Source organism: Acinonyx jubatus, chromosome B2 (genome assembly GCF_027475565.1).
Source record: "Acinonyx jubatus isolate Ajub_Pintada_27869175 chromosome B2, VMU_Ajub_asm_v1.0, whole genome shotgun sequence".
Classification (NCBI taxonomy): Eukaryota; Metazoa; Chordata; class Mammalia; order Carnivora; family Felidae; genus Acinonyx; species Acinonyx jubatus.
Genome location: NC_069385.1, coordinates 108,028,442 through 108,048,185, shown reverse-complemented (window position 1 = coordinate 108,048,185; position 19,744 = coordinate 108,028,442). Strand labels below are relative to the sequence as shown.

The 19,744-nt window shown below is 54.2% G+C and overlaps 1 protein-coding gene across 4 annotated transcripts; it reads right to left on the bottom strand.

Moving 5' to 3' along the window:
- Positions 1–51: 51 nt before the first annotated feature.
- On the bottom strand, positions 52–19,687 carry TCTE1 (t-complex-associated-testis-expressed 1). Of its 4 annotated transcripts, XM_027057644.2 has the most exons (6): positions 18,227–19,687; positions 8,506–8,878; positions 6,966–7,534; positions 3,900–4,088; positions 3,639–3,698; positions 52–1,730 (listed from the first exon to the last, which is right to left on the bottom strand). In XM_027057644.2, the coding sequence occupies exons 2-6, from the start codon at positions 8,789–8,791 to the stop codon at positions 1,521–1,523; spliced, it is 1,314 nt and encodes a 437-aa protein (XP_026913445.1). In that variant the 5' UTR covers positions 8,792–8,878; positions 18,227–19,687; the 3' UTR covers positions 52–1,520. The 4 variants fall into 4 exon arrangements, with proteins under 4 accessions (XP_026913445.1, XP_014926671.1, XP_014926672.1 ...); XM_015071185.3 differs by having other exon boundaries at positions 3,639–4,088; XM_015071186.3 differs by having other exon boundaries at positions 3,639–4,088; positions 18,232–19,687.
- Between the last annotated feature and the right edge of the window lie 57 nt (positions 19,688–19,744).

Sequence of the window (19,744 nt, the reverse complement as noted above, 5' to 3'; positions counted from 1 at the left end):
GACAGCCTCACCTCCCACACACGCACAGACTTAGAGAGAAGCCAATTCTTTGGTCTATTTTCTTGGTAGCTTTATTGATTGCCAGGGAAAACGAAAACCAGAAAATTAATTAATCTCTAAAATTACACTGAATGTTCTTGTTTCTCTAATTAGAACCTCTGCTAGCAGCTGTGGCTATGTACACACACACACACACACACACACACACACGCTCACACTCACACACACCCTCACATCTACACGTGTGCACTCCAGAACTGTCAGAGGGTGTCAGGCACGAACAGACTCTAGGTTGCCCAGACAGGCACACAAGTGCAGTCACTCCCAAGCCCCCTGTGGTGCTCGGCTTGGCGCCTGCTTGGTGGAAGGAGTCCCTGGAGCGCGCAGGCACCCCTAGGCTGTGGCTGCAGCCCATGGCCCACCCTTTGGAAAAGACCATGAGGCTGGAGGCTCTGGGCCCCTCGGCGGGAGGAGGATGGGAGATGGGGGCTCAGCCTGACTCTCTCAGGTTCTCTGGTGGCCCTGTGGGTCGACATGACTCCTGTGGGCAGCCATGGAGTGTCGCAGACTCATGGAGGTCACCCGGAAGGCTCCATACGTGCGCGGGGACAAGGGCTTGAGGGGTGGGCTGGGCCTGGCTAGGGAGAAGACGGGTCTCTGTCAATTGGGTGCATCACACTGTGGCCTTTCTGTCGTGGATTTCCAAGCGCAAAGATTGTACAAATCAAACTGGTGGATAATAAAGTTGCAGATGACTCACCGACATCCCTCCCCAGTGTGGCACCTCCAGCAGAAGCTCGCAGGGGAGGCAGGGAGTCTGAGCCCCTCCTGTCACCTCTGTTTCCCCCTTCCGAGGTGTGTGTGTGTGGGGGGGTAGTATTAGTGGATGGCATGGCCTGTAGAATGGGATCACTTTGGCAGGTCGAGTAATACGGAGGTGGCATCTGCAGGGGTGAGGGTGGAAGAGCCAGGCAAAGCTCTGTGGTAGCCAGGGGAGAGAGACCATATAATGTGTGTGTGTGTGTGTGTGTGTGTGTGTGTGTGAGAGAGAGAGAGAGAGAGAGAGAGACTGTGCACGTGCACACTTGGACATGTTTGAAGGTCAAGAAGTCAAGGATCTGTTCAATAGAGAAGAAAATGGTCGGGAGAAGGGTCGGGGAGATGGGCGACCTCCATGGGACAGGCTGGGCTGGCACAGGCCTTCAGAGTCCTCTCTGCCTTCCCTAATCCTGGAAGAAGTCGGTCATTTCGGGGTGTCTGGTAATATCCTGTCCCTGGGTATAGGAGATGGGTCCCACTTCATACCCCTTCGCTCCCCCTGTCCCAGACCCCTCCTCTTCCTCACATCTTTATCCAAATGACCCTCGATCACTCACCCTAAGGATATCCGTGCTCTCCCCCTTTCTCCTCCCTCTAGACCAGTGTGGCACTCTACAGCAGGCACGACAGAGGCATGAAATGAAGGATGGGACTGGGGCAGTGACCCAGCTCCAGCCACTGCCCCAGCCCTGTCCCCCATCTTATCCTGCAGGGTTCTCAGGGCCCTTGGCCGTGATTGGTGACAGGAAGCAGCTGGGATTCGGGGCCCGCTGGCGGGCTGCTTCCCGGTTGGCACAGAGAGCCTGGCCAATGAGGTACTCGCTCTCCTGGGCTACATCTGACAGGCGCAAGTCAAACTCCAGGAGGGTCCTGTTGTCTGACATGCCTTCCAGGAGCTGCTTCCCGCCATCCTGAGAGAGGAGTACAGGGAAAGGGTCATTTCATGTTACTACCCAGGATCACACACACGCACACACACCTACAAGCTCTATAAAAAGATGTGACGAGTGGTGCCTGGGTGGTGCAGTCGGGTAAGCGTCCGACTCTTGATCTCGGCCCAGGTCACGATCTCACAGTGCATGAGTTCGAGCCCCACATCAGGCTCTGTGCTGATGGTGCCGAGCCTGCTTGGGATTCTGTCTCTCCCTCTTGCTGCCCCTCCCCTGCTTGTGCTCTCTTTCTCTCAAAATAAATAAATAAACTAAAAAAAAAAATTAAAAAAACAAAAAAAGATGTGACTAGGATAAGAGTTTCACAAAACAATGGTTAACCTATTTGTGCACCACATTACTGTGTTCGGTCCTAGGTTATCCTACCCTATCCCATTCTCTGCCGTAAGAAAAAATGGTGCTCAAGACATAGTAAATTGATTTTTCAACCCTAATGGTTTGAAAAACATCGCTCTGTGGCAATGATGGTAATTCCACTCCTCTGGTCCAGCCATGGGTATGTGAGACAGATCTGGCTGATGACATGTGAGGAGGAAGTTTGGAGGGAGTGGCTTCTGGAAGGTTCTTCTCGCTCTGAAAAAGGAACAAGAGGGGTGCTCTCCCTTTTCCTGTCTCTGAGCATAACGCTTTGTGAGGTGCAGCAGCCATCCTGGGACCATGAGAGAAGCACCTGACAGGACATGGCCATGTGGCCAGGATGGGCAGAGCAGACAATGGCACTAAGCCATTGAATTTACCAACTCCAGAACCCCCTACCCTGGGGCTTCTGATTATGGGACATAAAGTTCCTCTTGTTTGTTTGTTTGTTTTTCAGTTTATTTATTTATTTTGAGAGAGAGGGCAAGCAGGGGAGGGGCAGAGAGAGAGGGAGGGAGGGAGAGAGAGAGAGAGAGAGAGAGAGAGAGAGAGAGGGAGAGAGAGTATCCCAAGCAGGCTCCACACTGTCAGCCCAGAGTCTGATGCAGGGCTTGAACTCACAAACCATGATATCATGACCTGAGCTGAAACCAAGAGCCAGAGGCTTAACCGACTGAGCCACCCAGGCGCCCCCAACAGTCCTCTTGTTTAAGCCATTTCCTGGTTCAGCTTTCTATTACTTGTAGCCAAAAGCACCCCATCTGGAAACAGTGCGTGTGTGAACAAGGCTTTTCTGGAGAGGTTTGGTAGAGGTCTTTTATGTGAAAGACTTCTATGGTTGTGACCCAGTAGTGTGTTGCAAAGTCAATTTAATGGGTTACGGACGCATTTTTAGAAAATGAGGCAGAATAGGGGCGCCTGGGTGGCTCAGTCGGTTAAGTGTCCGACTTCAACCCAGGTCATGATCTCACGGTTTTTGGGTTCGAGCCCCGGGTCAGGCTCAGTGCTGACAGCTCAGAGCCTGGAGCCTGCTTCGGATTCTGTGTCTCCCCCTCTCTCGGCCCCTCCCTCACTCATACTCCGTCTCTCAAAAATAAATAAACGTTAAAGAAAATTAAAAAAAAAAAAAAAAGGACACCGAAGGACATCAGTGCCTAGCATAGGATAAAACCCTGAGTAATAGTAACAGCTAGCGATGCTGATGTCCTAGCCAGGGCTTTGCAATGTTACCTGCTTTACAAGGATAACTCATTTACTCCTCCCAGCAACAACACTTCGTAGATACAATTATTATCCCGATTTTACAGATGAGGACACGGAGGCCCCAAAAGGTGAAGTAATTTAGCCCAGTGAATGGCAGAGCTGGGATTAGAACCAAGGAAAGTCTGTGGTCTTAGCAACTATCCCGGAAGCATCCCGAGGCAGTCGGAGGCCACACCCAGCCCCCCCCCCCCCCCCGCCAGGTCCCAGGGCCTCTCCTGGGCCTCGCCTGCCCCAGAAGGTGCAGCTTACCAGCCCGATGTGGTTGCAGGACAGGTTGATGCCGGTGAGCGTGGTGTTGACGGCGAGCACCTGGGAGAGGAGGGTGGCGGTGGGCTCAGACAGCTCATTGCCCCCAAGGTGCAGTGTTGTGAGGCACCTGTTGGTCTGCAAGGCGTGTGCGAGCGCCTGGCCGCCCTCATCCTCAATGCAGTTGAGGCGCAGGTTGAGGGAGATGAGGTTGGTGTTGTGTGCTAGGGCGTGAGCCAGCGACTGGGCACCAAGCGCGCGCACCTGGTTGTTGGCCAGGTTGAGCACTCGCAAACGGCTGTGGCTCAGCAGCTTGGCCGCGGCACGCGCGCCCCGGTCCCCAACGAGGTTGTGTGACAGGTCCAGCTCCTCGAGGGCCGGGTGATCCAGGAGGCTGCGAATGAGGACGCGTGCCTTGTCATCATCCACCTTGCTCCGGGTCAGCCTGAAGATCTGTGGGCAGGTAGAGGGCACGCAGCCGCTGGCAGTTAGGGATAATCTGCCTGCCTGCCTGCTTACCTACCTTCTGTGGGTAGAGGAGGGGGCTACAGGGAGGGCTGAAGTTCCGCCCACCTGATGTTGGCCCCCTGACTGGCTCTTGGGCAGGGCAGGCCTCCCCCGCATGGCAGACCAATGCAGAATGGGTGGCAGTCAGTAGCAAAAAAGCCGACCATTTATGGAGAAATCACCATGTGCTGTGCACGCTGGTAGAGCGTATCATGACCATCACCTCTAACCCTCAGCATCCCAGTCTGGTAGCATGAGTTCTTTCCACGTTACAGATAGAAAACGAAAGGGGCGCCTGGGTGGCTCCACTGATCAAGCGTCCGACTTCAGCTCAGGTCACGAGCTCACGGTTCGTGAGTTCGAGCCCCGCGTCGGGCTCTGTGCTGACAGCTCGGAGCCTTGAGCCTGCTTCGGATTCTGTGTCTCCCTCTCTCTCGGCCCCTCCCCCAGTCACACTGTGTCTCACTCTCTCTCTCTCTCAAAAATAAACATTTAAAAAAATAGTTAAAAAAAAAAAAAAGAAAAGAAAATGATAGCTTAGGGTGGATGCGTCATTTGCCCAGAACCACGCAGTGATCAAGCCCCAGAGGCAGGTTTGAATCCAGGTCTGTTTGATGTCCCAGCCCCTCGCCGTGCCCGCTTCAGCTGGCTAAGATCTACCATGGCAAGGAGAGGAACTCTTGGAAGGAGATGCCAGGGTAAGAACCGGGGTGAGAGACGGGAAATGGGGGAATGGAAGGAAAAGATGAAAGAAAGAGGTTGGACTAGCATGAGGAATACTGGAGATGGGGGCCCTAACCCCTCCCTTCTCACCAGTCCCTCCCGCCCCTCCCTCTTCCTTGAGGCCTCTTCACGCTCTCCCCATCCTTCAGTCCTCAGCGTTCCCTACATCCCTCTCAGCCAGCTTAGAGCCTCTCGCTCGTCTCGTCACTTCCTTGCACCTATCTGGCAAAGCTCCAACCGTGGAGCAACCCCACTCTCTAGTTTCTGCGTACCTGTGCCCGCAGCTGCCAAGATGGAAATGTCACATGACAGGACTGATTCGTAGCGCTGGAGCCACCAGTCGACCCTCCGTGCCGTGTGCCAATTCAGCCCTGTTTCTCCAGACAACACACTCTCTCGTACTCTGTAAAAACGCTGTCAACCTTCTCCAGCCTCCTCACCCTTCAGGGGGCCGCTCTACAGGTAAGTCTCCCCCTGCCTCCCCAGCCATTGAATGGGAACCCATTGCTTTCCTAATACCAAACACAAATCCACTGCTACCCACCATATCCACCCATATCCACTCTCTCCTCTGCCCAGAGCCAACCGTCCCACTCGGTCCTCGACTCCACTCGTCTTGCCTTCTCAGGAACCTTCCTTGGTCAATGAACCTGTGGCTTTCTCAACTGCTTTCTTGCTATTGGATGGAGCTTTACGTTGGAGTTACTTACTTACTTATTTATTTATTTATTTATTTATTTATTTATTTATTTTGAGACAACGAGTTGGGGAGGGGCAGAAAGAGAGAGAGAGAGAGAGAGAGAGAGAGAGAGAGAGAGAGAGAGAGTCTCCACTAGGCTCCACGCTAAGCACAGAAGCCGATGCGGGGCTCGATCTCACAAATGGTGAGATCATGACCTAAGCTGAAATCAACAGTCAGACACTTAACGGACTGGGCCACCCAGGTGCCCCCACATTGGTTTCATTTTATTTTATTTTATTTTATTTTATTTTATTTTAGAAATTTTTTGTTTTTTAATTTTTTAAAAATGTTTATTCATTATTTTTGAGAGAGAGAGAGAGAGAGAGAGAGAGCGCAGGGGAGGGGCAGAGAGAGAGGAAGATGCAGAATCCGAACGAAGCAGGCTCCAGGCTCTGAGCTGTCAGCACAGAGCCCGATGTGGGTGGGACTTGAACTCACGGAGTGTGAGATCATGACCTGAGCTGAAGTCAGACGCCCAACCGACTGAGCCACCCAGGCGCCCCCCCCCCCCCCCCCGCCACACACATTGGTTTTAAATGCAAACAAGTTTCTTTTTAGGAAAACTCAAACCTTTCATCTATTACCAATTTCCCCTTCACCCCCTTCACAGCCAAGTTCTTGAAAAAGCTGATCACAGCCATCCGGTTTCCTCACTTCCCACTCTCTCTGTAAGTCACTCCGATCTGGCCCCTGTTCCTAGCACTCCACTGACAGTTCCAGCTCTGTGACCTCCGAGTTTGCTAAATCTGGTCCTCATCGTCATCCCCGCCCCCCATTGCTGCCTGCCCCTTTTCTTGACACACACCCCTCCCTTGTCTCTGCGACTCAAGGCCACGTCCCCCTTTCCCTCTTTCTCTGACTTTTTGGCAGGCTTTCCCTCTTGCAACCAGAATATTTGGGACCTACTTTACTAAAAAATTATTCGCTGTGTATTTGAATTTCAAATTTAACTAGGTGTCCTGTATTTTTATTTGCTAAACCTAGCGATCCTCTCCTGGTTGTAATTGTATGTTTACGTGATTGCTGATTAGAGCCCTTTATCCCACCAGACTGTTAGCTCCAGAGGGCACAAATGCATAATTTTGCTCACTGTCGAATCTTTAGCACCTAGGACAGGGCCTGGGGTGCAGCTGTTCCCCGGATGAATAAATGGCCAGTGAGCTGGGAGGACTGTACCTTGCTCATCTCTGCATCCGCAGAACGCAGCTTGGTGCCGGTGCATAAAAGGACACTTGGTCGGCGAATGAGAAGGAAATGGGAGGGGGAAGATGGCGATGGGGGAGGAGGAGGAACACGGGGAGAGGAGAGGGAATCCAAGAGGCGCAGAGAATGGGAGGTGGGGGAAGGCCCGGAGGTACCTTGAGGGTGTGGCATGCCTTGATGGTGGCCGCCAGGGAGTGGCAGTCGCGATAGGTGAAGAGGAAGAGGTTCCACTCGAAGTTCATGCCGCAGTCCTTGACCCCGTACACCAGGTCCAGCTCCTCCAGATGGCTCAGGCCGGCCACCAGGTCTCCCAGTTGGTAGTGGTCAGGGGTGGGCTCCTCCACCTCTCCCTCGCTGCCGGAGTCGGACAGTTCCCCGCTCCGGGGTCGGGGCGGGAGCTTCATGGGCGGAAGGAACTGATCCACACGGAGCCTGCGCACCTCGTTCCTGCAGAGCGGCAGCAGGTCGAGGATCAGCGCGGGGTCCGTGGTGCTGGGGATGAAGTGCTTTAGCAGGTTCTCCAGGTGCCGCTCGAAGAACATGCGCTTCCAGCTGCCGCCGTGCTTGGCCACGTGGCACACGGGCCAGCGCTGCGTGCAGCAGCGGCGCCAGTAGCTCTCGTCGTCGATCAGGTTGGCGGTCACAGCCAGCGGCAGGTCGGGTGACAAGTGGTCCAGGACCTTCTGCTTGTGCTCCGGAAGCAGCTGCTGCAGGATAGGGTTGTCTTTGGGGACAGGAAGGAAAGCAGGAGTCACCGTGTGGGGGACGCCACCGCACGGTGCCCTGGGGCTGGGCCTACCTGGGGGCCCTGAAGAAACGGAAGACCCTCCCCGGCCCTCGGGGAGCCCCAGTCTGAGAAGGGAGACAGCCTTTACTGTCAGGGATGCCCAGTCTGAGGGAGGAGACACAGCCCTTGACTTTGGGGTGTTCCCTGCCTGAGCCTGGATGTCTTAGTATCTGGTTTCTGGGAGCCCCTAGTCTGAGCCAGAATCTCAGGACTGGCCCTCAGTGATCACCTAGTCTGACGGAGGAGATAATCCTGAGTTCAGAGACTCCAAAATGATTTGATTCGTTCATTTCAAAACAAAAAACTTTTTGAGCATGTCTTGTGCACCAGACGCTGTTCTAAGTGCTGAGGATACCAGAGTGAACAGAACAGGGGAAGCCACTCCCTCTTAGGAGAGGAGGCAGACAGTAAAAGAGTCCAGCGAAAATATTGTAGGTCGGGTGGCGATAGGTGCTGTAGATAGAATGACGGCCCTGTCCTCGGAGGGCTCCCCATCCAGTAGGGGAGGCTGGCAACTCATCTTTAAAAGGATGAACGTTTACAGAGCATCGAGTACAGAACAAACTAAGAACCTATACACGCTGTGGAAGGAGAGTGTGGAGGATAGTCAACCAGGGAGGGCTTTCTGGAGGAGGAGTTCAGTAGATATGGTTCGGGCTGGGTTTTGCTGGAGAGAGTGGGAAAGGTGAGGGGACGGCATAGACACGGAGGGCACGGTGCGGGTGGGAATCTGGCCGCTCTGGCCCTGGGAAGGAAGGGCAGTGTTGAGTGGGGGATGAGGACATGGTGTGGGAGGGCAGGGGCTGTCCCAGGCCCCAGCCGCTCAGGCCTCGCCTCCAGGAGGTCCCCACCCACCCCTCCCCGCTCGGAGCCTTTTCCTCCCCGCCCAACTGCAGGGACAGACTCACTCTGGAAGTTCTCGACAATGTGCTGAATGCAGAGCTCTGTGAGGAGGGGCACGATGGCCAGCGACCACTCAGGATCCTCAGCGATGATCCTGCGCATGCGACCTCCACTGGCCCCAGTACTCCAGCCCTTGGACTTGCTAGGGGGTGGGATGATGGAGGGCCTTGAGGGCTGTGGGCCTGTGCTGGAGGTCTGACCTGCAGTGGAGGACTTGTCCTGGGTGGAGGTAGAGAACCGGCTGAGGGCCGACGAGGTCGGTGTGCCTAGAGTCGCCTGCATGCTCTGCATTGGCAGCGTGGGCGCAGGTGGCCCCTTGGTGATGGCCTTGTGACGGGGAGGCTCTCAGACCGGCAGGCCCTCGATGCCCATGGGAACCTGGAGGGAGGGGAGGGGTAGAGGTGTTAACTCTGGAGGACCTCGGTGGGCATTTCGCAAAAGGGCAGCACAGAGTGGTTCTTAAGGGTCCATCTCTGGAGTAGAGCAGAACCAGGCACAAATCCCGCCGACTAGCTATGTGGCTCTGGGCGAGTGACTGAATCTCTTCTAGTCTCATGTGGCTCCTCTATGAAGTGAGGATAACGGTCACCGGGAAGAGGAGGGGGAGAAGTGAATAAATTAATGCATCCAAAGAGGCATAGTATCCTGTCTGCAGCAAGGAGCAGGCCCTCATTGTGGATAATAATACCTACACAACAATTGTAAGCAATTGATATATGTTGGACACTTTTTAAAAAAAGTTCTTTAGGCATCTTAACTCATTTGATCCTCACAAAAGCCTTTTGGGGATAGGCATTCATATTTTTCCTGTGTTTTCTGCTGTGAACCTGAAACAGAGAGGTTCATTGACTTGCCCCATGTCACACAGCTTATAAATAACAAGGGTGGATTTCAACTCAGTCTATCAAGTTCATACTTAAAAAAATTTTGTTTTAATTTATTTTTGAGAGAGTGCAAGCCGGGGGGGGGGGGTTGTGCAGAGAGAGGGAGACAGAGGATTGGAAGAGGGCTCTGCACTGAGAGCAGCAAGCCTGATGTGGGGCTTGAACTCACAAACCATGAAATCATGACCTGAACCAAAGTCAGAAGCTCAACTGACTGAGCCACCCAGGGGCCCCCATACCCTTTTTTTCCCCCTAAGATTTTATTTTAAGTAATCTCTACACCCAACGTGGGGCTCAAACTCATAACCCCGAGATCAAGAGTTGCATGTTCTACCAATGGAGCCAACCGAGCACCCCTCAAGTTCATACTCTTAACCCTACATTGTACTGTCCGTCTGAGGGTGAGGGGTGGGGGTGTGTATTGCCAAAAGACCAAGGTATAATAAAGAGCCATTTAGTTCAAAACAGCTCCGGGGCACCTGGGTGGCTCAGTCAGTTAAGCAACTGACTTCGGCTCAGGTCATGATCTCACGGTGCGTGGGTTCGAGCCCCGTGTCAGGCTTTGTGCTGACAGCTCAGAGCCTGGAGCCTGCTTCAGATTCTGTGTCTCCCTTTCTCTCTGTTCCTCCCCTGCTCGTTCTCTGTCTCTGTCTCTCAAAAATAAATAAACGTTAAGAAAAAAATTGAAAAAAAAACCCCACAGCTCCTGGGGTTAAGTATTTCACAGAAAAGCAACTGCCTGATCAGGGGGATGGGGTTGGGAACAGTACCGGCAGATAGAAATATAACGCAGGTCAAAATTCAAGTCATGTACACTATTTGCAATTTTCTAGCATCCTCGTTAAAAAAGTAAAGAGCGGCACCTGGGTGGCTCAGTCGGTTAAGCATCTGACTCTCGATTTCCACTCAGGTCATGATCTCATGGTCATGAGTTCGAGCCTGGAGTCAGGCTTCATTCTGGCAGTGCAGAGCCTGCTTGGGGTTCTCACTCTCCCTGTCTCTCTGCCCCTCTCTGTTCTCTCTCTCTCTCAAAAACAAATAAATAAACTTGTAAAAAAAAAAGAGAAATGGGTGAAATTAATTTTATGTTTAACCCAATATGTCCGAAATATTATCACTGAATATGAAATCAATATGACAATTATTAATGAGATATTTTATATACGTGTTTTTCATACTAAGCCTTCCAAATCTGATGGCTCAAGAGCCACACGTGGCTACTGGCTACTGTCTTGGATAGCGTAGGCTGAGAGGAAGGAAGGGGGAACCAGACCCGTGCTCCGTCCAGGGTGCCAGTACCTTCCCTGCTTCTTCTGCGAGGACTCTGGCTCCACACCCCACCCCCAACCTCCTGATCCAGTCTTCCTAGTTCTCCCAGCCTCCCGGCTTTCCAGACGGCAGCGGGGAAGGCGTGGGAGGCGAAAAGGCAGCTAAATCTGGGGCTGAAGACAGAAGACAGAGGATGGATCTGGGGCTGGGGACCCTCCTCCGCGTTTGTCCATTCCTGCCTCCTTGCTGCAGGTGGCCTCGCCCTGAGACTGCAGGCGGAAATGGGGCTGCTCACACCTAGCTCCTCCTCCGGGCTGTTTCCCTTCAGGTTTGCTCCCTGACTCGGGTGTACTGTGTCGTGGCCAGTGGGAAGGAACACTCTGAACCAGCAAAGGTGTCCTTGACAGATGGAGGGGACCAGATGGTACTCCCCAGTCCACCAGGCATCTCAAGGAGGAGGAAGAGCCTGGCTGTGTGTGTGTGTGTGTGTGTGTGTGTGTGTGAGAGAGAGAGAGAGAGAGAAAGAGAAAGACAGAGAGAGACAGAGAGAAACAGAGACAGAGAAGGAGGCAAGGGGCAGCATAGGAAAGGTATCTTTGTATTTGTGAAATCCTTATGCAAATCAAATGCAAGTTCACAAACAGATTGTGTCCAGATCTGTGGAATAACCAGCTGGTGCATTTGACTAATAGCCCCTCAGAGGGTGTGGCTGGGAGGGGATGCTGCTTAGAGGTGCCAGAGGACTTTGCATTTCTGGCTTTGCCAGTGACTTGCTGTGTGACCTTGGCCAACATACTTAACCTGAGTTTCCGTTTCCTTATCTGTAAAACAGGATAATGATATTTTCCTTATGCAGGCGGTTGTGGAGATTCCTCTGAGATAATATTTGAAAAGAGTACTTGGGGGGGTTGGCGTGTGGAGGATGAAGACACTACGGAGGGGGAGGGTCTTAGGCAGGGGACTCCGACCTGAGACGGTATCCTTGGATAAGGTCCTTCCCTATCTCCAGGGGAGAGGCGGAGGGCAAGGTGGCAGTGGTGGTGTTTGGGGCTGGAAAGGATGGAGGGAGGGGCCTGGCAGACAAGGAGAAAAGAGACAACAGGCCAGCCCTGCTCCTGTCAGCTCCACGTCTGGGCTCCTGGGGCTCCCTCCAAAAGTTCCCTCCGGAGTTCTGGCCTAAAACATTCCGTATTCCCTTTGGTCCCAGATGCAATCCCAAGACACCCTGCGGGTCAGGCCCAAGAAAGCAGGATCCAGCTGGGCAGGGGGAGCCCGGGTTTCTGGCCGGTGTTGCCCCGGAGCCAACTCTCTAGGCATTTCTCACGACACTGCCGGCCTCACCACCCAGGTAGGCTGTTCCCTCTCCTTCCTCCTGGGAGGCCACATGTGGGGAAACCCCACCTGGGGCCGGGCTGGCGCTGGTTTCACTGCCTGGTGCCTCACTGTCTGAGGCCCTGACATTTCTTCCTGAGTCTGGTCCTCATCTTTCTTGCTGCAGTTTGGAGCCTGCAGCCACCTCTGGGCGTGACACTGTAGGACCCACCCCAGGGTGGGTTCCAGCGCCCTGAGCCACCTCTTCAGAAGTGTGGGGGGCCGGGCCCCGGCGCCAGGCTGAGACCGGGTCGAGCAACGTTCCCTGTTGACTCAAGCCAACCCGGTGGTTCCCCCTCCCATTCCCCCACTTTCAAGGGCATACGAAAGAGCCTTGTCAAGGCTGAGAAAGTTAATTCCTGAAGACTGTGGTCTGCAGGTGTTGGCAGTAATGCTACCTCCCTTTTTCTACCCCGAGTCAGATAGAAACAAACATGGGAATTGTGTTTTGCTAGCAATCTTATCAACAAGGTCTTGTGACCCATCTAGAAAATGCACAAGAAACACAGAACTAAATGTTTTGGTGGGCAGCAATTATGTGAAACCTGTTTATTCTTAGAATGACCTAACCCATAAGAGTCTGGTTATAAAAGATTGTGTACAGCAACAATAAAGTCGTCACTTGGGCCATCAGCCCAGGGGACCCTCCTGTTCCCAAACTTTCTCTTCTCTCTTTTTTTCTTGCATTCCCCTACCCTCAGGACCCTGACCTCGGTGTTTGTCGCGCCGGCCGCGACACAGAAGGAAGAGGCAAAGCATCCTTCCATGTGCCCCAGCTACAGGGCTGGTATCAAAAAGACCCCCTTTTGTCCTGTGATGTTTCATAGAAACCTCCAAACCACCAGGGCTGGTGTCATTTGTAAGGCAAATGTTGAAGCCATTAACCTCATACAATAAGGTAGGAGTTGATCGTATTCACTTAATTGATTTTTGAAAAAGTAGATATTACAAAAATATTTGGGGGAAGCAAATGATGACTAGACACAGAGGATTCTTTCTTCTTCTTCTTTTTTTTTTTTTAGAGAGAGGAAGTGCACAAGCGGGGGAGAGGGGGAGGGGGAGAGAGAGAGAGAGAGAGAGAGAGAGAGAGAGAGAGAGAGAGAGAGAGAATCTTGAGCTCCATGCTTAGCATGAGGCTCAATCCTACGACCCTGGGATCATGACCTGAGCCAAAGTAAGAGTCAGATGCTCTACTCACTGAGCCACCCAGGCGCCCCTTTTCTTGTTGAAGAAGTTTTCGTTTCAATTCCGGTTAATTAACACACAGTGTAATATTAGCTTCAGGTACCCGCTGTGGCGATGGGACACTTCCATACCACACCCTGTGCTCATCACAGCCAGTGCACGCCTGGCTCCCCATCGCCTGTGTAAACCATCCACCTCCCCTCTGGTAACCATCCTATATTAGCGAATTGGAATTTAGATACAAACTTAAAAAAAAAAAAAAAAAGATGATAGAAAGCAGGGATCCTCCCTGGCAGGCGGTACACCTGACCCCTGCCTGCCCTTCTGCCCCCCTGTGAGGCCGCCACTCTCTCGGCTCCCCTCCCGCCTCTCCCATCATTCTCGAGGTCTCCATTGCAGATTCCCCTCACTCTTACCCACCTCCCTGCGACCCTGCATGGCTCCTATAGATGGTTGCAACTCTTACCTTTCCTCTGAGTTCCAGACTCAGGCCTACCAGCTGCCTCTCACCTCCCTCCAACTGAGTCTGCACCCAGAGAACTCAGAGCCTCCCCCAAGCCTCTCCTTCCCCTGGCTCCCTGCCTGGCCAGGGGCACCGCCCCTCCGTGTCTGGTTACTGTTGGCGCCCTCCAGTTCTACCTCCCACCCCGGCGGCCCTCCCCTCCCTGAATGCTGTTGCTTTAGCTCGGGGCCTCCCTGCCGGCCTGGATCCCGGTGGTAACTGCCCAGCACCTGGGGATGGCAGCCAGCGCGGTCCTCACCACTAGCCTTCCCACAGCTGCCACCGCCACTCGCTGGCCACTGCCCACTGGCCGCAGCCCGGCTTCCTCAGCTCAGTGGAGAAGGCCCTCCGTGACCAGATATGTTGTTGGAAATAAGCTCGCTTTGCATCTGGAGCTCTGCGGGCTAGTTCACGCTGCCCAGCCTTTGCTCCAGCGCTTCTCTGCCTGGAACGCCTTTCCCACTGTCTCAGCCTGGGGAACGGAGCGTCCTTGATCTTCCAAGCCTGAGTTTCCCTACCACTTCCTTTCTGAAGCCTTCCATCCTTTCTGGTCCCCACCCCCCAAGTACCCTCTCCCTCTATCAGACCTTGTGCTGGTGTCACTTCAGTGGCCTGATTGATCACCCTCTCCCCACACCCACGCTAGACTGTGAGCTCCTTGAGGTGCAGGGACTGTTCTGGACTCCTTTTTCTCCCTAATCCCTGGCCCGTGGTGGGTCTGCTCTACAGGAGGTAGCTGGTGTTCTGAGCTGCCCCACCCCCTTCTGAGAACAGATCCTGGCCAATAGGAGTGCCCCATATTGGCCAGGGTGATTGGCTCAGGGGTGGCCACCTGATGCAAGCCAATCAGAGTCCTTCTTGGGATTTGTTGGAGCAGCGGAGGGAGACCAAGGACGCATGTCCTTGAAGGCTACTGATCCCCCGCTGCTGGAGGCTATTCGCCTTCGCGTGGAAACCTGCCTGCTGCAGGAGGGGATGAAGCCTGGGAGAGACCAGCAGGAATGAGAGGTGGACAGAGCACCCGGTACCTTCAGTCCCCAGTCTGAGACCCCGAGGCCCCCAGAACTGCACTTCCTCTGGTTCTGAGACCTCTTTGGCAGCCTTTCTAACAGGTCCCTTTTGCTAAAGCTGAGTTCGGTTTCTGCCCCTTTGTGACCAAAGGGTCCCAACCATTTGGGTCGGCTCACAATTTGGTGAATGAAATGGAAAGAAATCCTAAGTCAGGAGATGAAATGGTTCGATGGGGTGTCTGAGAATCAGGGTCAGAGGCCCCGGGTTTATTATACACAGGGCTCGGCATCTAACTCCTGGGGCCTCTCCCTATCCTGACCACCCCTGGCCTCCAGCCTCACCTCTCATCTCTCCAGGCATCAGCAACTTGACCTACTTATCAATCCCCCACATCTTAGTGTGAACGAGTTTCAGATCCAAAATGCCAAGTTAGGAAGGTGGGCAAGGAGGGCACACCACTGAGTGGGGGGAAGGTGGGGAGGGGCCCACAGGAGAGTAAGTCAGGGGACCTGAGGCAAGTCTACCTACCTCCCTCGGTGACCTTAGTCTGGCCTAGGCATCACCAGTCTGCAGCTGCGGGTATCTTTCCTGGAAGCCCGGGGGGTGGATAGACACCCATTAGCTAGGGGCCCAGGGGTATCCTGACAGCTCCCAAGAGCCCAAGAAGGGCAGCCCCAGAAGTGGCAGTCACTTTCCTTTCTGGAGCTTTGTCCCCCTCGGGAACCTTCGGGGCAAACAGAGAATCCCAGAGTTTGAAGACTGGAAGCAGGTTTAAGAGTCTGATCCTTCTCCGGGGCAAGAATCTTTTCTGACATTCCAGAGAGAAGGTTGGGGCGAGGGGGTGATCACCTCTTGTGCCACCACCTGGTGTCCCTATCTAAGGCACACCTTATGCTCGACTGGGGAAAGTGGGAACATGTCCAGTGAGCTTTCATCTCCTGGCACCTGTCTTACAGGCCTGTTGGGCTGTTTTGCCAGCATCACCCTAACCCAACACAGAACCACAGTCCCTGCAGAAAGGCCAATCCTCTTCCAACCACGTCCCCACCCTGCGTCCTTACTATCAGGGTCCAGGGTCCTGAAATCCCATTCAGGCCAGAATCAGAGGGTTAGGTGTTAGGGTCCACCCTCTATGCGCCCAAGCACAAGCAACATAAAGGGACAACATGCTCCAGCTTGGCCAGCTTATCCTCATTTTCGATGGCTTGCGCCTGGTGGTCAATGTTCTGGGAACTATATCCTTGCCTACACACAGCTATGATTTATTGAGTTTGGGCCTCTCAAAGCTCTCCCAGCAGGAAGCAGCTGGCTAAGGACTCGGGCATTACGTTACCTTAGGGCCAATCTCCACTCTGCCCTCCAGCATCTGTGAGACCTTGGGCAAGTCATTTCACCCCACTAAGCCCCCTATTTCTTTATCTGTGAAATGGGGATGGTAATTAATGGGATCCACTTCCCAGGATTATCCAGAAGATTAAAGGAGCTGATGTGGGTGAGACATTTCATGTCATGCTGGGCCCAGAGCCAGCATTCAAAATATGTGTTAGATATTGTGATGAAGATGTTACATGCCTTGCCTACATATGTTTATTAGGTCTTTAAATTTAAAGGTCTTTAAACCACCTGGGTGGTTCAGTTGGTTAAACGTTCGACTTTTGGTTTAGGCTCAGGTCATGATCTCACGGTTCGTGAGACAGAGCCCCACATCGGGCTCTGTGCCGACAGTGCAGCCCCGATTATCTCTCTCTCCCTCTCTCTCTGCCCCTCCCTTGCTCATGCTCTCTCTCTCTCAAAATAAATGAAAATAAAAAGCAAATCTTCAAATTTACTATTGAGGATTATTATTGTTATTACGACACTATTATCTCCTTGCACAAATGAGGACACAGGCTTGGAAAGTGTAAGTAACCTGCAAAGCGTCACGCAGCTAGTAAGTGGAGACGCTAAGGTTTGAGCTGCTCTCCATCCAAAGCTGTCTGTCACTTCCAGGCACAAAAGCACAGACCAACAATGGTCCTTCCTAAGGACTTAGGTTCCTTCCTAAGTCGCCCAGACTCGGTTGTTCACAGCGCTTTTCCAGCGGGCCTCCCGCTTTCTCCAGCTCATGATCTCTTGTCATGTCACCAGTGTGAAGCCCGGGGTCACCCTTTGGATGCTGGCCTAAACAGCCCAGGCTCCCTCACCTCCTAAATCACTGCCAGACACGGGGCCCTTCCACAGACCTGGGCCATCGCCTGTGGCCTTCAGCACGAGGCCTTCTGGGGACCCCAGAAGATCCCGCGGAGCTCTGCTCTCCTGCCCCATGGCTCGTGCAGGGCCCTTGTCACAGACCTAAGTAGGATTCAGAGTCTGAGCCTCCGGCATGTTTCCTCCTCAGAGGTCCCAGACCTTCTCCATTCTTCTCAAGTCCCCAGTTAAATATAATCACCGTGGGCAGAGGCTTCTTCCCGTTGCCCAAATGGGAAAGTTGAAGAGGTTGGGGGGGAGCTCTCACCCCTTCCTGCTCATCACATCCCCGGTCCTTGTTCTCACCTACTTTCCTCTTGACTGAGGCGCCAAGCACCTCTATGCCCAGGGACACAACCCTCTGGGCTGGCTTGGCCTGATGGGCTACACCCCGCCCCCTCCAGCCGCCTCCCCCACCTTGCTTCTACCTTCTTGGCTAGCTTCTCCTTCACCTTAGGATCCCCAGGGAGAACCCTCCCCTGGCACCTATCCTCAGGCCCTGAATGGGCCCTTTGTCTTACTCCCCCTGATGTCTTTGTCCCCCTGTTTGATCACTCCCAAATTCCTACTTGGGAATTCCCAGTCTGTGAAACCACGAAAGAGGGACAACAGTCTCTCTGACAGAGCCCAGCCCAGCATGCTTGATGTTGGCCCCAGTGAGACAGCACACTGTTCACATCCCTGGGCCTGGCCCTCCTCCCAACTCCTGACCACTTGGTCTGTGGTCTTAAAAAGGACTCCAGAGTATTCGCTCCCCACCCCTCACTCCTGCCTGGGGCTCAGACACCCCAGCAGGGAAGCTTAGCTCCAAAGGCCAGCGAGTCCCTCCCCCAACCTGCCTGGGGTGCAGAGGCCCTGGTAGCTCCTTGGTAACCAAGGGAAACCAACCATTGCTGTGGGAGGGAGGGAGGGAGGTGCCGAAGTTTCTGGACCTGCAGGAGGGACTGCAATCAGCAGGAGCTGGGATGGGGGTCAACCTTCCTGATACGACTGCGGCCTGGAGCTCAGGACTGCTCTCCTCCACCGCCTGCCCGATGCCCCACTTTCACCTTCCTCCTTCTCGCGGTGCCTCACCCCCACCCCTGCACCCCCTTACTCGCAGGCCGTGACTGTAGCGGAGAGGGCAAGGGTCAGGCTTCAAATGGGTGGGGAGCTTCCTGCGGGTACAGACCCGCCCGGCGTCAAGCCAACCTCAGCTGGGTGGGAGTGGGGGTTGGCTTGACAGTTCAGCCCCATAAGGGAGACCCGGGGTTGACCGTCCTCTCTTCTGGGGCTCACCTCACCCACTCTCGGTGCCCGGGTGCTCGCTTCCCTGCAGGCCCCCCGCGCGGCCGGCGCCGGTCGTTAGGGACGCCCCGCGTCGCCAGGGGGCGGTCCCGAGGGCTGGTGCGCATGTGCCCGAGAACACCCGCCCGCGCGCCGAGTCTCGGCGGTGCACAGTGGGTAGTGGGCGCTCTGACAGTGGGGCGTGCTCTGTGCGTCTGGGGGACATGTTTAGGAATAGGTGGGCTTTTCTTGGGGGTAAGATGAGGCGTGGGGGCCGGGGCAGGGCTCCTGAACCGTAGTGCTGTTCCTTCTTGGTACCTTTTATGTGAAAATAGGGGCGCGGGGTGGCGAGTGGAAAGACAGTTCGGGAAACGCATCAGCAGTCTCTTCTGGAAGATGTGGAGGTGGAAGGGCGCCAGCAGGGGTTACTGGAGGGCACCAGACAGTAAGGTTCCAGGTCTCCACAGCGCTCCTTCACGCAGTCCTAAACTTTATATCGCCACCCCGCCCCCTCAGCCCTGGGTGACAGGATGTGGTGCTTCTGATGGGCAGGAATGACCAACTTCAGGGTACTGGCTAGTAAGAAAAACTCCTTCAGGAGGGGAAAGGCAACCAGGATGGTGGGAAGTTTCACACGGAGGTGGCTTAGCTTTGACTTTCAGGTGTCACGATTCCTAGTGTGTTACCATGGGGAAGTTAACATCTTAGAAGCTCAGTTAATCCACCATAAAACCGTGCCATGACTCCCTCACCCTGATGTGCACGCGTAGACAGCCGGGCCTTCAGTGAGCACCGCAGAAGGGTGGCTACGAGAGGCGGAGGTAAAGCTTTGCCACTCCGCAGTGCTGAAAGCGGTCAGAGCTCAGCGGAATCCCGGAATCCTGGGCAGGAACCGGTCCTTTGCAAGCCCTCTCACCAGGGCCGCAATTAGAATGAGAGATTATGCAGGAAGCAGCGCTCTGCGCTAATAATTTTAACTAAATGGCCCTAGAACTCAGTCACCAGGGAGCCTTTGACTTGAAGATGGGCCCCCTGAGGTCCTTTCCTTCATCCAGCAGCAGAGATTTGGGAACAGAGGTAGAACTCTGGCTTGGCCCTGAGTGGATTCATTGTTAGGGAAGCAGGGCTTCCTCCTGCTCTGAGTGGCCAGCCGGTTCTCAGCTTCAGCTGAGGCTCAGGGGCAGGTGCTCTGGCCCCTGCTCTCTACAGACCCCATCGCCTGCCACTCTCCCAGCTCATGGTGCCTGCTCAGCTCCCCCTCAGGGCCCCTGAACTGGCTGAAGTCCTCAGCCTGGAGCGCTCTTCCCTCAGAGACCCTCGTGGCTCATACCCTCCCCTCAGATGCCACCTCCGGGGGAAACAGCAGTCACCCCCACCCTCCTGATCCCTGTCCCTCTTTCTCTGCAGACCTCATCACTGCCTTACATCCTCTTCCTTCTCTTTATCGCGTATCTCGCTACTAGACAGAAGCTCCGCAAGTGCAGGAAGTTGTCCCTTTGGCTCTCACCACATTCTCAGCAACCGACCAGG

What these genes read in the sequence shown, in the direction of transcription:
- TCTE1 (XM_015071185.3), bottom strand. Translation starts at nt 8,791, where the DNA reads ATGCAGAGCATGCAGGCGACTCTAGGCACACCGACCTCGTCGGCCCTC. An exon ending in AGGCATGCCACACCCTCAAG is followed by an intron (nt 4,089 to 6,965) that starts GTACCTCCGGGC and finishes ACCTGCCCACAG; the next exon opens with ATCTTCAGGCTGACCCGGAG. An exon ending in CCTGCAACCACATCGGGCTG is followed by an intron (nt 1,731 to 3,638) that starts GTAAGCTGCACC and finishes CTCCTCTCTCAG; the next exon opens with GATGGCGGGAAGCAGCTCCT.